General features: G+C 39.4%; 1 protein-coding gene across 1 annotated transcript; it reads right to left on the minus strand.

Moving 5' to 3' along the window:
• Nucleotides 1-2,750: 2,750 nt before the first annotated feature.
• On the minus strand, nt 2,751-3,440 carry TPD52L3 (TPD52 like 3). The gene has a single exon (XM_065879890.1). The coding sequence runs from the start codon at nt 3,438-3,440 to the stop codon at nt 2,751-2,753; it is 690 nt and encodes a 229-aa protein (XP_065735962.1).
• Between the last annotated feature and the right edge of the window lie 13,156 nt (nt 3,441-16,596).

Here is a 16,596-nt window from a genome sequence, read left to right on the forward strand (position 1 = left end):
TGGAGGAAACCTTTGACCCAAAGTCCACATGCTCATGAAGGCAGTTTATTTGGTATCCATGGCTGTTGATGCAGGTATGCTGGAATCCAATAGAAGAGCCAAAGCAAAATGAATGTGCAGCTCCAGCATTGTCAGTATCAAGTCTTTTCAATTCTACATCTTTATCTACTTGCAAATCTGTCCTTCCCTCTCTCCTGTGCAGTTGCTTTCTAAGTTTTTGAGATTCTATCTCTTCAATACTTCTCAATCTACTTCTATGGTGACTAGAGTGATACATCTAAAACATGAATTTAAGTACCTTCAAAGCCTCCTCATTTCCTACAGGATTAAATACTAATGTCAGATAACATATAAAGAAGACTATTTATGATCTTGCCCCTGCTTATTTCTCCATCCTCGTCTCTCACCACTTCCCCTCTCTCTCTAGCCACAATGACTTATTGGTATTTCCTGGAACATGCCATTCTATTACATTCCTTCACAACTTAGTTCCTCTGTATATTGTCTGGAATGTTCTACTCTTGTATGTCTGGCAAATTCCTACTAGTCCTCTAAGACTTTATGCCTCTCTGAATTCTTTTCTGACTACCAAGGCATAGCTGAACACCCATTCTTTACAGATGTCTTCTATTTTAGCACCTACTGCAATGAGTTGTAATGATTGAAAATCTGTTTCTAGAGAGCATGGGCCATGTCTAATTGATTTCTGTGGTTTCAGAGCCTGGCACAGTGCCTGACACATAGTAGGATCTCAAATTATCTCTGAATGGGGAAGCGAAATGCTTTTAAAAGCAGGAGAAACTTGTCAACAAGTTCAGGTTGTTGATAATCTCTTGGATTCAAGGTTTGATGTCTGAAGTATGTGATATTGATTCCTTCATTAATTCAACAAGTGTTTATTGAACATCTACTGTAAGCCAGGCATGGGAATACAATGATAAACAAAAATAGTTGTGTTCTTCACTGCTCTCAGGGGGTTGAGGATTTATTGGAGGAAACTGTTACAGCATTTGTTTGAATTACTACATAAAATAGAACATATTCTGGGTTTGTCTCATCATATCAGCTGGAGATTTTCTCTAACACAAGGCTTTCTGCAATATGGGGTCAAAGCCTTTGCCTGTTGGGCTACTTTGGCTTCATGAATGATGCAAGTTTCTCTCTAGTTCTTCAGCACATAAAACTACAACAAATTAAAACACAACATGTAAAATAGTTGAACATCTTATTTTAATCCAAGCAAAACATTGTCCTCAGAAATAGGTGGACTTTACATCAATGACTTTATAGTTTACCAAGTGCTTTTGCATTTATAGTGGTATTTGGTTTTGCTTGTAGGAAAACCAAAGGAATATAGGGGGAGTGTTCAAAAATCAACAAAACAGGATCACTTTCTTAGGCTGTAGGGACTACCTTTAGACAGTGAGACATTATCAATATATATACCCAAGAAAATAAAGATTCTAGTCCCCCTGCTAAAAGCCAATATAAGACACAAACTTTTAACCTGCATTGTTACTGGAGGAACGAAAGAAGCTGCCAGGTCCTGGCATGTTGAAAATAGAAAAAAACAAAACCCCAAAAAATCCAAAACATAGCTCCTGTGAATATCAGATATGAGAAAGTTCAAACAAACCCAAACCAGGTTACTGTTCCTACAGGCTCCTACTAACTTGATATCCCCTGAAGGTTGGGTTCTGTTTCCTTCTCCATTGGGGTTAGCTATAAACAAGGATAAACTTGGAGTCAAGGTGACCAGTGATGTACAATCAGTTAGGTCCGTTCAAAGGCATACTGGCCAGAATTGCAGGGGATAGACATTCTGTTTTAAATGTCACTTAAGACAGGGGTTTATCTTTCTTGAATTTGGCTATGCTATTTTCCCTTCAGTCCCCCAGCTGAAGGTGATAACTAACTAGTAATTGCCGCAGAACGGAGAAGCAATTTTCTTTCTTTTAGGTAGCATGCTGCTGTGGCAGAGACACATGGCCACAAGGATTCAATTATAAAACTCTCATTTTGATATATAAAAAGATTACAAACAAAGCACAGGGCAAAATAAAGTTGCAATTTCAGCTTGAGTCCAAAGTAGTTGACAATCTCCTAAATTGAAGCTAAAGTTATTTTGCTTAATTAGGAGTTAAAAAAATCATTTCATAAAAGTCATAGTATTATGTACCAGTTAGTCTATTAATATTTTTCCCCCTTTCTGAGAGTCTCAGAGAAAAACAACATTTTTCTTGATCATCTTTTTAAGATAAAAATCGTAGGCCAGGTAGAGCTTTCAAGCTTCTTTCTAGGATTTAGGGAAGGAAGGAAGGAAATGGGGAGAGGATAAAATTGCAGATTATTTCATACCTTTTACCAGTTCTAAATAGAAACCTACTTTGTCCTTTTGATGCACTGGTTTTTCCAAAAAACGAGTTTTGGCTTTGGCCTAAAATCCCTCTGGAACCATTGTCCTGTCCATTTAAATGCAACCCCAGGAAGGCTAGTATAGTGATACATTTCACATATAAACTTTAGTGTAAAATAACTTAGTGTACAAAACGTTGGATTCTTTATCTCAACAGCAGCAAATATGTATGCACAAATGGGAACTACTTTTCTCAAAACCGGACTCTGTCCATTTCCTGAATTAACTTTACCATTGTCGTTTGGTTGTTGTTTTTGATGGGCAGAGGTGCAATTGGGATGAGGGAAGGGAGTTCTTGCACTGGTCAAGTGGTCAGGCAGATTTACCAAGGAGCTCACTCTGGCTCCAGAAAGGGGAGTAGGTCATCCCTACTTCCCGGAACTGGATCACTCCCACTCCCTGAAACTGCGAGCGGATCATCCCCACTCCCCGCTGAAGAAGGAAGGCAGTCACTGCCTAACTCTCTGCCACCTGCGACTCTGGACTTGATTGTTCCCATGAGACCTTCAAAGGATCTGAATGTGGCCGATTTCTTCATGTCTCCAAGCTTCCTGCAGATGGCAGAGCCCATGGTGGACAGGGCAGCTGACGTCTTTTGTTTCATGTAGGCTTTGGAGACCTGAGCATCGTGCCAGCTCTTGGACAGATTCTGCCTCAGCCCCACCAAGGCCGTCAGGTACAACTTCCTCTTGAGCTCCACGCAGCATCTCTCTTTGGCTGCCAGCGCACAGCGTAGGGTTACGATTTCTGCCTCCAATTTACCAAGCTCAGATTTGAGCTCCTTTTTCTCCGCCTCTGTGAGATCCTCTGTTTTGGCAGTCTGGTGGGATTCATACGTGGCCGCAGAGGTCTCTATCATGGCGCCTGGCATAGACTGAGAAAGAAGTTCTTCATGAAGGGAGTCCAGGTCCAATTCTTGGTAGAGATAGTCGAACTCATGGCCAGAGGAAAGGTAGTCTTGGCCAGCAGAGTCGAAGTCTAGGCCTTCGGGGTCAGACTGTAGGGTGGGGTGGGACGGATCCATAACTTGGCCAGTGGAATGGACGCTGTGGCCAGTGGGTCAGTGTCCTGGCTGTGGAATAGATGCCTTGGTTTACAGGGTCCACTTCCGGGTGGGGTTGGGGGTGTGGCTGGGGGTTAGGGTAGGTTGGGTTGGGGTCGTGGAGGCAGAGATGAGACTTCTGGCCCAAAGGGCTCGGAGGACAGAACTTGGACTCAGCCTGTGTACCTCCAATGCTCATAGTGGTTTAGAAATCACAACGTCCCTGTGAGGTAGGTGCTTCCACAGTTGTCAGGAAGGAGAGATATTTTCCCTCCTGCCTCAGAGGTGACTGGTCCTGCCCTTCAAACCAAGTCTGACTCCCCTTACGGACCTCTTTCCACCACAGCAGCCATTTTTATTTATTTATTTATTTTATTTATTTTTTTAAACATCTTTATTGGGGTATAATTGCTTTACAATGGTGTGTTAGTTTCTGCTTTATAACAAAGTGAATCAGCTATACATATACATATGTTCCCATATGTCTTCCCTCTTGCGTCTCCCTCCCTCCCACTCTCCCCATCCCACCCCTCCAGGCTGTCACAAAGCCCGGAGCTAATATCCCTGTGCCTTGCGGCTGCTTCCCCCTAGCTATCTACCTTACTACGTTTGTTAGTGTGTATATGTCCATGACTCTCTCTCGCCCTGTCAAAACTCACCCTTCCCCCTCCCCATATCCTCAAGTCCATTCTCTAGTAGCTCTGTGTCTTTATTCCTGTCTTACCCCTAGGTTCTTCATGACATTTTTTTTTCTTAGATTCCATATATATGTGTTAGCATACGGTATTTGTCTTTCTCTTTCTGACTTACTTCACTCTGTATGACAGACTCTAGGTCTATCCATCTCATTACAAATAGCTCAATTTCATTTCTTTTTAAGGCTGAGTAATATTCCATTGTGTATATGTGCCACATCTTCTTTATCCATTCATCCGATGATGGGCGCTTAGGTTGTTTCCATCTCCGGACTATTGTAAATAGAGCTGCAGTGAACATTTTGGTACATGACTCTTTTTGAGTTTTGGTTTTCTCAGGGTATATGCCCAGTAGTGGGATTGCTGGGTCATATGGTAATTCTATTTGTAGTTTTTTAAGGAACCTCCATACTGTTCTCCATAGTGGCTGAACCAATTCACATTCCCACCAGCAGCAGCAGCCATTTTTAAAACCTTGAAAATCAGTTGAACTTTTTGTGCTAACAGAAATTTATGACAAAGCCTCATACATACAATAAATAAAAGCTGCCTCAAAGTGGGGAAGGGAGTCTAGGACTCCTGGTCTTGTACCCTCCCAATTTTCCCTTCCCAGGTTCCCAAAGGGGCCTGAGAAACTCCTGGCACCACTCATAAGGTGTATATGAAGGCCCCTCGAAACTCTTAAGTCCAACAGTGCTCCCATGGCATGAAGTATCAACAGTGCCAAAGGCTTGGGATAGTGGAACTTAGAAAGTGAGTTTGACCAGTCACAATTGTCTGTTATTTTGGGGAGGGAAAGGGAGGGAGAATGAGTAAATCTATAATAGTTGTGTCAAGTTTAAGCTTAAGAAAAGCAAACGCTACTGTACTATGAGAATTTAAGAGAGAAGAAATAAGATATATGCAAACAGACAGTGCATGGATTTTCAATGTTGCAGTTGCATTTTCTTTCTTTTCCAAGCATCCATTTACATTTCTGAAGGCATGTGTGTCCATATACATGGTTATCAGTTGTGGGAGGTGGTCTGCACAGAAAAGTAGTAGTAGTTGAACAGGCTCTGTCAGGATGCCAACGTACCATGTCCCTTACTTCTATTCAGAGCTGGTAATTTATACAGTGGAAAAATCAGGACTTCAACCCAGTAATGGCAGGTGGTCAGGTATCATTTAGCTCATTGCCTGGCTGCCCGTTACCAGGGAATAGCCTTGAGCAAGTCTTAGTTTCTAGTGGTTTTGTTGGATATTCTGGTAGTTCTTGCAAGCATGATCTTGTGGAACCTGATATGATCCTCAGCAAATTTCACCTGTTTGCCATACTCATGTCTATGTAGCTATAATGAAGCATCTAGCTGGGCATCCAAACCAACTTCAAACCTTTGGATTTATACTTAATAATCCTTTCATATAGCTCAGTAGTGTTTATTATTGTCTTACTTTGAAGTATGTACCTCCTTGGATTAAAAAATGAGGATTGTCCTTGTTGGAAACATGAAGGCTAATGAGGGATTTGGCTGTGTGTATAAAGGCCTGAAAAGGGCAGTAAGGACTGCCTAGAAACTGTTTTGTTCCAGAGGCTGAACTCTTCCTCAGTCGCCTGCAGAATCGCTAGTGGTTTCAGGAATGTTCTGACCCTGAACCAGTGCTCTTCTTTTAAAACTGAGGATGAAGGGTAAAGAAACTCCTGAATTACACGGAGCATACATTTATCTATTCCAAGTTGAGATTCCAGATAACCAGATTTGAGCTTGCACTTGATTATCCTTCTCTGAATTGTTTCAGCCACAAACCTCACTACCTATTTTCTTATTTCTATGTTTCCTCACCCTTCAGTTCAAAGTATGAAATCTTTTGTTAAGCTGTGATTCTTTTTGGTAGGGTAATGATTTCCCTCATAGCAAAATTTACCTGACCTCTCTGAGCAACTTCGTTTCCATATCCCAAATCAAAACATGGCCTCTGAATATTGGCCATAAAAAGAAACGAAATTGAGTTATTTGTAGTGAGGTGGATGGACCTAGAGTCTGTCATACAGAGTAAAGTAAGTCAGAAAGAGAAAAACAAATACCGTATGCTAACACGTATATATGGGATTTAAAAAAAAATGGTTCTGAAGAACCTAGGGTCAGGACAGGAATAAAGACGCAGACATAGAGAGTGGACTTGAGGACATAGGGAGGGGGAAGGGTAAGCTGAGATGAAGTGAGAGAGTGGCATGGACATATATACACTACCAAATGTAAAATAGCTAGCTAGTGGGAAGCAGCTATAGCATAGGGAGATCAGCTCGGTGTTTTGTGACCATCTAGGGGGGTGGGATAGGGAGGACGGGAGGGAGATGCAAGAGGGAGGAGATATATAAGTATATGTATAGTTAATTCACTTTGTTATAAAGCAGAAACTAACACACCATTGTAAAGCAATTGTATTCCAATAAAGATGTTAAAAAAAACCCAAAAAACAAAACAAAGAAAAACATAGCCTCTGGAAAGGGGCCTCCTAGCTAGTAATATTCTGACCTCCTGAGTAGGCCTGGAAAAATAAGTTACACAGTGGAACAGTCCATTTTATTAGGCTTATGCATAACCACATACAAAACAACACATAGGTTTTGAAAACGTAGATCTATCAAATGAAATTTTACTTAATTTATAGTGAATCTAACCAACTGTTTGAATAAACTATCTTTTTAAGATGTAAAATACCAAACTATTGCCCCATGATTTTAGAACCTCAGCTCTCTAGATTAGACAATGAAATAATCAGTATTCCACAGAAAGTCTCACAAACCTGTTCATCTGAAACTGAAAGATTTTGATGCTATTTGTGTACTAAAAACAGCCAAAATATTTGATTCAGTAACCTCTGAAGAAAGAGCTTGAAAATTATTTTTAGTCCCACAATGGATTGCTATATTTTTTTCCCAAGAAAGACGTTATTGACCCATTTTTTTTTAACATCTTTATTGGAGTATAATTGCTCCACAATGGTGTGTTAGTTTCTGCTTTATAACAAAGTGAATCAGTTATACATATACATATGTTCCCATATCTCTTCCCTCTTGCGTCTCCCTCCCTCCCACCCTCCCTATCCTACCCCTCTAGGTGGTCACAAACCACTGAGCTGATCTCCCTGTGTTATGCGGCTGCTTCCCACTAGCTATCTATTTTACATTTGGTAGTATATATATGTCCATGCCACTCTCTCGCTTTGTCACAGCTTACCCTTCCCCCTCTCCATATCCTCAAGTCCATTCTTTAGTAGGTCTGTGTCTTTATTCCCATATTGACCCATTTTTAGCAAAGAATAAACTTTGAATTATTTTTCTAGTAAGGATGATGGACTTATACCAATCCTTTGTAAATGTAAAGGTAAATGATACAACAAAATGGTTTTTTTCTCTTACTATTTAGAAGCCTGTATGTTATGTTTTAGAAATAAATTATTGAAACTTGAATGTAAAAGCAAAGTCATACCACTCACCAGGTCTGGGTTGTTTGGGGATGGAAGGAGCGAGACTGTAGTAATTGCTACTTGAGTCTAGAAATGATTAGGGACTTGTACCAGTGTCAGCCGTTTTAACCACTTGACTTCTTTTGTTATGGAACGTCAATGCAGAGCTTCCTGATTACATCAGCTCTTGTAAAATAATCCACATTGGTGGTTCAGATTGCTTCTAAAGAACTGACAACTCACCCTGTAGTCCGGTCATTTGCACTGCTAGATTTAACCATAGTGAGATCTCTAGGACTTTATTTCTATGATGACAGACCTACTACCATGAACATTTTGTTCATTTTAGCTGAAAAACAGGAAAAATGTTTAAATGTTTAATTGGGCCTGAAAATAAGGCATATAGTTGAAAACCTAATCCAGTAAGAATGTTTCAAGAGTAGGAGGAGAAAATTGGTAGTTAGGCTTTTCTTGTGGAAAGCCATAATATTATATTTGATTTCAGTTTGCAAGTTATTTCCATAACTGTCTCACATCATAGCCCAGCTCCATCTGTAGTATATGCAGTGAGTCACCTTCCCCATAGATATTGTCCAGCATGAACTGGAATATTTGCTGTGGTTTACAGATGCACAGGTTATGGGTAACAATCCTCACATTTCAGTAGTTGAGTTGGTCTTCATTTAGAACCAGGGTGACATTTCCTTTTAGCAGCCCTTCTACAAGAACTAATTAACTTAAAAAAATAGTGAGGTATATTATAGTGTAGGATTTTCTTCTCTGAAGCCCAAACATACTATCAGGATATTAAATTGGAGCTTATTTTAAGTTGGAGAGTTATTCACTCTCTTTGGTGGTGTATTTAATTGTAGCGGGAATCCTTGGGGCAATCAAATTAAAATTCAGAATCTGGTTGAATCTGAAGAACTAATGTTCTCCTCTCCGCATTTGCATGAGATGATATGTATGGGATGAAGGGGCTTGTTAGGAGGAATTTTACGTATGGATCCTCAGAGGTAGAAGAAGAGGAATGACAGGGGAGTGGAGGGGCGAAGAGAAGGGAAAAGAAAATGATCAAAAGATATAGGAACTTCCCTAGATTAAAAATGAAGATTCTTCCTGTTGGAAGCATGAAGGCTGTGTATATAAAGACCTACAAAGGGTAGTAAGGGCTCTTTAAACACTATTTTGTTCCAGAGAATGGACTTTTCTTTTGATGCTTGCAGAAACACTAGTGGTTCCAAGAATTTTCTCAGACTCTGAACCAGAAACTACCCTCATAATGCTGAAGATGAAGGGCAAAGAAGCCCAAGAACTAAACTAAATAAAGGGCAGTATGAGGAGACTTTAGGGGGAATTTCACAACAGAAGGTGTTCTCATTCCCTTTTTCATTTGGCTGAGGAAAGTGGGGGAAACAGATTATCCCTTCCCAGAAGTTTTGATTTTGTTTTTTCTCCTTACGTGTTGGAGGATAGCAGGTTGGATGGTAAGTCCTGGGGACAACAGTAGGGAGTCATATAAGAGAAGAATGTAGGTGAAGCTGGCACATGAGTCAGTAAAGACTTGGTCAATTATGGGCTGGTAGAAGTAGGTTGTTTGTGCTCTGCTAAGGAACTCAGGGTTCGGTGTGTTTCTCTAGTCAGGATCTAGAAATTAGGAGGATTCCTTAAAAGGGAACAGGGGGTTGTAAAAAGACATTTTGACACTTGCTTCTCACTATCACCCTCCTCCCCAGCCAACACACTTCCTGAATTACATGCAGTTTCAACAAAGGCGTAGGCTGCTATTAAAATGTCTGTAAGGGACCCAGATTACTTGACCCTTAATTAAGCAGGAAAATTTATCTGGAGGATGTTCAGATTTTGAGTACTAGGAGATACACTTTCCCTCAAGGGACTGGGCACACACTGGACATCCACAGAGAGAACAGATTAGAAGCACATGTAAGGGCTGGTCCTGAGCATAGAGGACTCCAAGAAGTGACTGGGGAGACTTGGTGGCTTGGGGTGGTGGTGTGCTTAAGCCCTGAAGCTTGGCTCTGAGGGTTTAGAACTAGCAAAATGTGGGGGCCAAAGCAGTTTGACTCACTTGTAGCCGGTGGCTGCAGAGACCTGGGGGCAATCAAGCTGCTAACAGAAAACTCACAATCTTTTAAAGATTATGACCATTGTGGTGAATTTGTTGTAACACATAAAACCTAAGGCTTGGACTCTACTCCATAGTTGCTTGGCTATTCTTGTCTTAAATCTGTCATGCGTGCTATGGCAACAGCATAATTACTTTATTTCCTCGATTCTGAGACACAATCAATTGTAAGACACATCTTCATTTTAATAAGAGGTTTCTAGGAGGAAGAACCTGTATTAGAGCACACACTGATTAAATCATGCAATCCCAATTTTAGAAACATTAAAACTCCATAAAATGTGAATATTAGAAGTGAAGAAATACAGTAGTAATGCAGCAAACTATAAACACTAATGGCTCTGCTTGATTCTTCTACGGGAGTTAAAAATGGACCTTCATTTGTACTGGTTCCTCTTTTTCTGAAAGAAAAGGCAGAAGGGAAATTATCATTTATTAAATATCTGCTACAATAATAAAAATAATGGCCCCTCCCTCCCCCCGGCCTGAGTGAGCCAGAGCCCCCGAATCAGCTGCTCCTTTAACCCTGTCCTGTCTGAGCGAAGAACAGATGCCCTCCGGCGACGTACATGCAGAGGTGGGGCCAAATCCAAAACTGAACCCCGGGAGCTGTGCGAACAAAGAAGAGAAAGGGAAATTTCTCCCAGCAGACTCAGGAGCAGCGGATTAAATCTCCACAATCAACTTGATGTACCCTGCAACTGTGGAATACCTGATAGACAACGAATCATCCCAGATTGCGGAGGTGGACTTTGAGAGCAAGATATATTATTTTTTCCCCTTTTCCTCTTTTTGTGAGTGTGTATGTGTATGCTTCTGTGTGAGATTTTGTCTGTATAGCTTTGCTTTCACCATTTGTCCTAGGGTTCTGTCCGTCCCTTTTTTGTTTGTTTGTTTTTTTACTTAAAAAAATTTTTTTCCTAATAATTATTTTTTATTTTAATAACTTTATTTTATTTTATCCTCTTTCTTTCTTTCTTTCTTCCTTCCTTCCTTCCTTCCTTTCTTTCTTTCTTTCTTTCTTTTCTACATTTTCTCCCTTTTATTCTGAGCCGTGTGGATGAAAGGCTCTTGATGCTGCAGCCAGGAGTCAGTGCTGTGCCTCTGAGGTGGGAGAGCCAACTTCAGGACACTGGTTCACAAGAGACCTCCCAGCTCCACATAATATCAAGTGGCAAAAATCTCCCAGAGATCTCCATCTCAACACCAGCACCCAGCTTCACTCAACGACCAGCAAGCTACAGTGCTGGACATCCTATGCCAAACAACTAGCAAGACAGGAACACAACCCCACCCATTAGCAGAGAGGCTGCCTAAAATCAAAGTAAGTCCACAGACACCCCAAAACACACCACCAGATGTGGACCTGCCCACCAGAAAGACAAGATCCAACCTCATCAACCAGAACACAGGCACTAGTCCCCTCCACCAGGAAGCCTACACAACCCACTGAACCAACCTTAGCCACTGGGGGAAGACACCAAAAACAACGGGAACTACGAACCTGCAGCCTGCAAAAGGAGACCCCCAGACACAGTAAGATAAGCAAAATCAGAAGAGAAAAACACACAGCAGATGAAGGAGCAAGATAAAAACCCACCAGACCTAACAAAAGAAGAGGAAATAGGCAGTCTACCTGAAAAATAGTTCAGAATAATGATAGTAAAGATGATCCAAAATCTTGGAAATAGAATAGAGAAAATGCAAGAAACATTTAACATAGACCTAGAAGAATTAAAGAGGAAACAAGCAATGATGAACAACACAATAAATGAAATTAAAAATACTCTAGATGGGATCAATAGCAGAATAACTGAGGCAGAAGAACGGATAAGTGACCTGGAAGATAAAATAGTGGAAATAACTACTGCAGAGCAGAATAAAGAAAAAAGAATGAAAAGAACTGAGGACAGTCTCAGAGACCTCTGGGACAACATTAAATGCAACAACATTCGAATTATAGGGGTCCCAGAATAAGAAGAGAAAAAGAAAGGGACTGAGAAAATATTTGAAGAGATTATAGTTGAAAAGTTCCTTAATATGGGAAAGGAAATAGTCAATCAAGTCCAGGAAACACAGAGAGTCCCATACAGGATAAATCCAAGGAGAAAAACACAAAGACAAATATTAATCAAACTGTCAAAAATTAAGTACAAAGAAAACATATTAAAAGCAGCAAGGGAAAAACAACAAATAACACACAAGGGAATCCCCATAAGGTTAACAGCTGATCTTTCAGCAGAAACTCTGCAAACCAGAAGGGAGTGGCAGGACATATTTAAAGTGATGAAGGAGAAAAACCTACAACCAAGAATACTGTACCCAGCAAGGATCTCATTCAGATTTGATGGAGAAATTAGGACCCTTACAGACAAGCAAAAGCTGAGAAGGTTCAGCACCACCAAACCAGCTTTACAACAAATGCTAAAGGAACTTCTCTAGGCAAGAAATACAAGAGAAGGAAAAGACCCACAATAACAAACCCAAAACAATTAAGAAAATGGGAATAGGAACATACATATCGATAATTACCTTAAATGTAAATGGATTAAATGCTCCCACCAAAAGACACAGACTGGCTGAATGGATATAAAAACAAGACCCATATATATGCTCCCTACAAGAGACCCACTTCAGACCTAGGGAGATGTACAGAATGAAAGTGAGGGGATGGAAAAAGATATTCCATGCAAATGGAAACCAAAAGAAAGCTGGAGTAGCAATTCTCATATCAGATAGAATAGACTTTAAAATAAAGATTATTACAAGAGACAAAAAAGGACATTACATAATGATCAAGGGATCGATCCAAGAAGAAGATATAACAATTGTAAATATTTATTCACCCACATAGGAGCACATCAATACATAAGGAAAATACTAACAGCCATAAAAGGGGAAATCGACAGTAACACATTCATCGTAGGGGACTTTAACACCCCACTTTTACCAATGGACAGATCATCCAAAATGAAAATAAATAAGGAAACACAAGCTTTAAATGATACATTAAACAAGATGGACTTAATTGATAATTATAGGACATTCCATCCAAAAACAACAGAATACACATTTTTCTCAAGTGCTCATGGAACATTCTCCAGGATAGATCATATCTTGGGCCACAAAGCCTTGGTAAATTTAAGAAAATTGAAATTCTATCAAGTATCTTTTCCAACCACAATGCTATGAGACTAGATATCAATAACAGGGAAAGATCTGTAAAAAATATAAACACATGGAGGCTAAACAATACACTACTTAATAACGAAGTGATCACTGAAGAAATCAAAGAGGAAATCAAAAAATACCTAGAAACAAATGACAATGGAGACACGACGACCCAAAACCTATGGGATGCAGCAAAAGCAGTTCTAAGAGGGAAGTTTATAGCAATACAATCCTACCTTAAGAAGCAGGAAACATCTCGAATAAACAACCTAACTTTGCACCTAAAGCAGCTAGAGAAAGAAGAACAAAAAAACGCGAAGGTTAGCAGAAGGAAAGAAATCATAAAGATCAGATCAGCAATAAATGAAAAAGAAATGAAGGAAATGATAGCAAAGATCAATAAAACTAAAAGCTGGTTCTTTGTGAAGATAAACAAAATTGATAAACCATTAGCCAGACTCATCAAGAAAAAAAGGGAGAAGACTCAAATCAATAGAATTAGAAATGAAAAAGGAGAAGTAACTACTGACACTGCAGAAATACAAAACATCATGAGAGATTACTACAAGCAACTCTATGCCGATAAAATGGACAACCTGGAAGAAGTGGACAAATTCTTAGAAAGGCACAACCTGCCAAGACTGAATCAGGAAGAAATAGAAAATATGAACAGACCAATCACAAGCACTGAAGTTGAAACTGTGATTAAAAATCTTCCAACAAAAGCCCAGGACCAGATGGTTTCACAGGCGAATTCTTTCAAACATTTAGAGAAAAGCTAACATCTATCCTTCTCAAACTCTTCCAAAATATAGCAGAGGAAGGAATGCTCCCAAACTCATTCTATGAGGCCACTATCACCCTGATACCAAAACCAGACAAAGATGTAACAAAAAAAGAAAACTACAGGCCAGTATCACTGATGAACATAGATGCAAAAATCCTCAACAAAATACTAGCAAACAGAATGCAACAGCACATTAAAAGGATCACACACCATGATCAAGTGGGATTTATCCCAGGAATGCAAGGATTCTTCAATATACATAATTCAGTCACTGTGATACACCATATTAACAAATTGAAGGATAAAAATCATATGATCATCTCAATAGATGCAGGGAAAGCTTTTGACAAAATTCAACACCAATTTATGATAAAAACCCTGCAGAAAGTAGGCATAGAGGGAACTTTCCTCAACATAATAAAGGCCATATATGACAAACCCACAGCCAACATCGTCCTCAATGGTGAAAAACTGAAACCATTTCCACTAAGATCAGGAACAAGACAAGGTTGCCCACTCTCACCACTCTTATTCAACATAGTTTTGGAAGTTTTAGCCACAGCAATCAGAGAAGAAAAAGAAAGAAAAGGAATCCAAATCAGAAAAGAAGAAGTAAAGCTGTCACTGTTTGCAGATGACATGATACTATACATAGAGAATCCTAAAGATGCTATCAGAAAACTACTAGAGCTAATCAATGAATTTGGTAAAGTAGCAGGATAGAAAATTAATACAGAGAAATCTCTGGCATTCTTATACACTAATGATGAAAAATTGGAAAGTGAAATTAAGAAAACACTTCCATTTACCATTACAACAAAAAGAAAAGATATCTAGGAATAAACCTACCCAAGGAGACAAAAGACCTGGATGCAGAAAATTATAAGACACTGATGAAAGAAATTAAGGATGATACAAATAGATGGAGAGATATACCATGTTCTTAGGTTGGAAGAATCAACATTGTGAAAATGACTCTACTACCCAAAGCACTCTACAGATTCATGCAATCCCTATCAAACTACTACTGGCATTTTCCACAGAACTAGAACAAAAAATTTCACAATCTGTATGGAAACACAAAAGACCCGGAATAGCCAAAGCAATATTGAGAACGAAAAACGGAGCTGGAGGAATCAGGCTCCCTGACTTCAGACTATGCGACAAAGCTACAGTAATCAAGACAGTATGGTACTGGCACAAAAACAGAAAGATAGATCAATGGAACAGGATAGAAAGCCCAGAGATAAACCCACGCACATATGGTCATCTTATCTTTGATAAAGGAGGCAGGAATGTACATTGGACAAAGGACAGCCTCTTCAATAAGTGGTCCTGGGAAAACTGAGCAGGTACATGTAAAATATGAGATTAGAACACTCCCTAACACCATACACAAAAATAAGCTCAAAATGGATTAAAGAGCTAAATGTAAAGCCAGGAACTATCAAACTCTTAGAGGAAAACATAGGCAGAACACTCTATGACATAAATCACAGCAAGATTCTTTTTGACCCATCTCTTAGAGAAATGGAAATAAAAACAAAAAAAAACCAATGTGACCTAATGAAACTTAAAAGCTTTTGCACAGCGAAAGAAACCATAAACAAGACCAAAAGACAGCCCTCAGAATTGGAGAAAATATTTGCAAATGAAGCATTGACAAAGAATTAATCTCCAAAATTTACAAGCAGCTCATGCAGTTCAATAACAAAAAAACAAACAACCCAATCCAAAAATGGGCAGAAGACCTAAATAGACATTTCTCCAAGGAAGATATACAGATTGCCAACAAACACATGAAAGAATACCCAACATCATTAGAGAAATGCAAATCAAAACTACAATGAGATATCATGTTATACCAGTCAGAATGGCCAACATCAAAAAATCTAGAAACAATAAATGCTGGAGAGGGTGTGGAGAAAAGGGAACAGTCTTGCACTGTGGTGGGAATATGAATTGGTACAGCCACTATGGAGAACAGTATGGAGGTTCCTTAAAAAAGTAAAAATAGAACTACCATATGACCTAGCAATCCCACTACTGGGCATATACCCTGAGAAAACCATAATTCAAGAAGAGTCATGTACCAAAATGTTCATTGCAGCTCTATTTACAATAGCCAGCAGATGGAAACAACCTAAGTGTCCATCATCGGATGAATGGATAAAGAAGATGTGGCACATATATACAATGGAATATTACTCAGCCATAAAAAGAAACGAAATTGAGTTATTTGTGGTGAGGTGGATGGACCTAGAGTCTGTCATACAGAGTGAAGTAAGTCAGAAAGAGAAAGACAAATACCGTATGCTAACACATATATATGGAATCTAAGAAAAAAAAATGTCATGAAGAACCTAGGGGTAAGACGGGAATAAAGACACAGACCTACTAGAGAATGGACTTGAGGATATGGGGAGGGGAAGGGTAAGCTGTGACAAAGTGAGAGAGTGGCATGTGCATATATACACTACCAAACGTAAAATAGATAGCTAGTGGGAAGCAGCCTCATAGCACAGGGAGATCAGTTCGGTGCTTTGTGACCACCTGGAGGGGTGGCATAGGGAGGTTGGGAGGGAGGGAGATGCAATAGGGAAGAGATATGGGAACATATGTATATGTATAACTGATTCACTTTGTTATAAAGCAGAAACTAACACACCATTGTAAAGCAATTATACCCCAATAAAGATGTTAAAAAAATAATAAAAATAATGGAGATACCTAATTTTAATTGATTACTTATTATGTGCCGGGAATTGTTCTAAGTGTTTTCACATATGTTATTTCATTTAATCCTCATAATAATCTTTAGAGGTAGGTATTAGAAATACTATTAATCTCTGTGAGACTCAGGTTTCCATTTCTGCAGATCAAGAAACT

The sequence above is a fragment of the Phocoena phocoena genome, chromosome 6 (genome assembly GCF_963924675.1).
Source record: "Phocoena phocoena chromosome 6, mPhoPho1.1, whole genome shotgun sequence".
NCBI classification, from domain to species: Eukaryota; Metazoa; Chordata; class Mammalia; order Artiodactyla; family Phocoenidae; genus Phocoena; species Phocoena phocoena.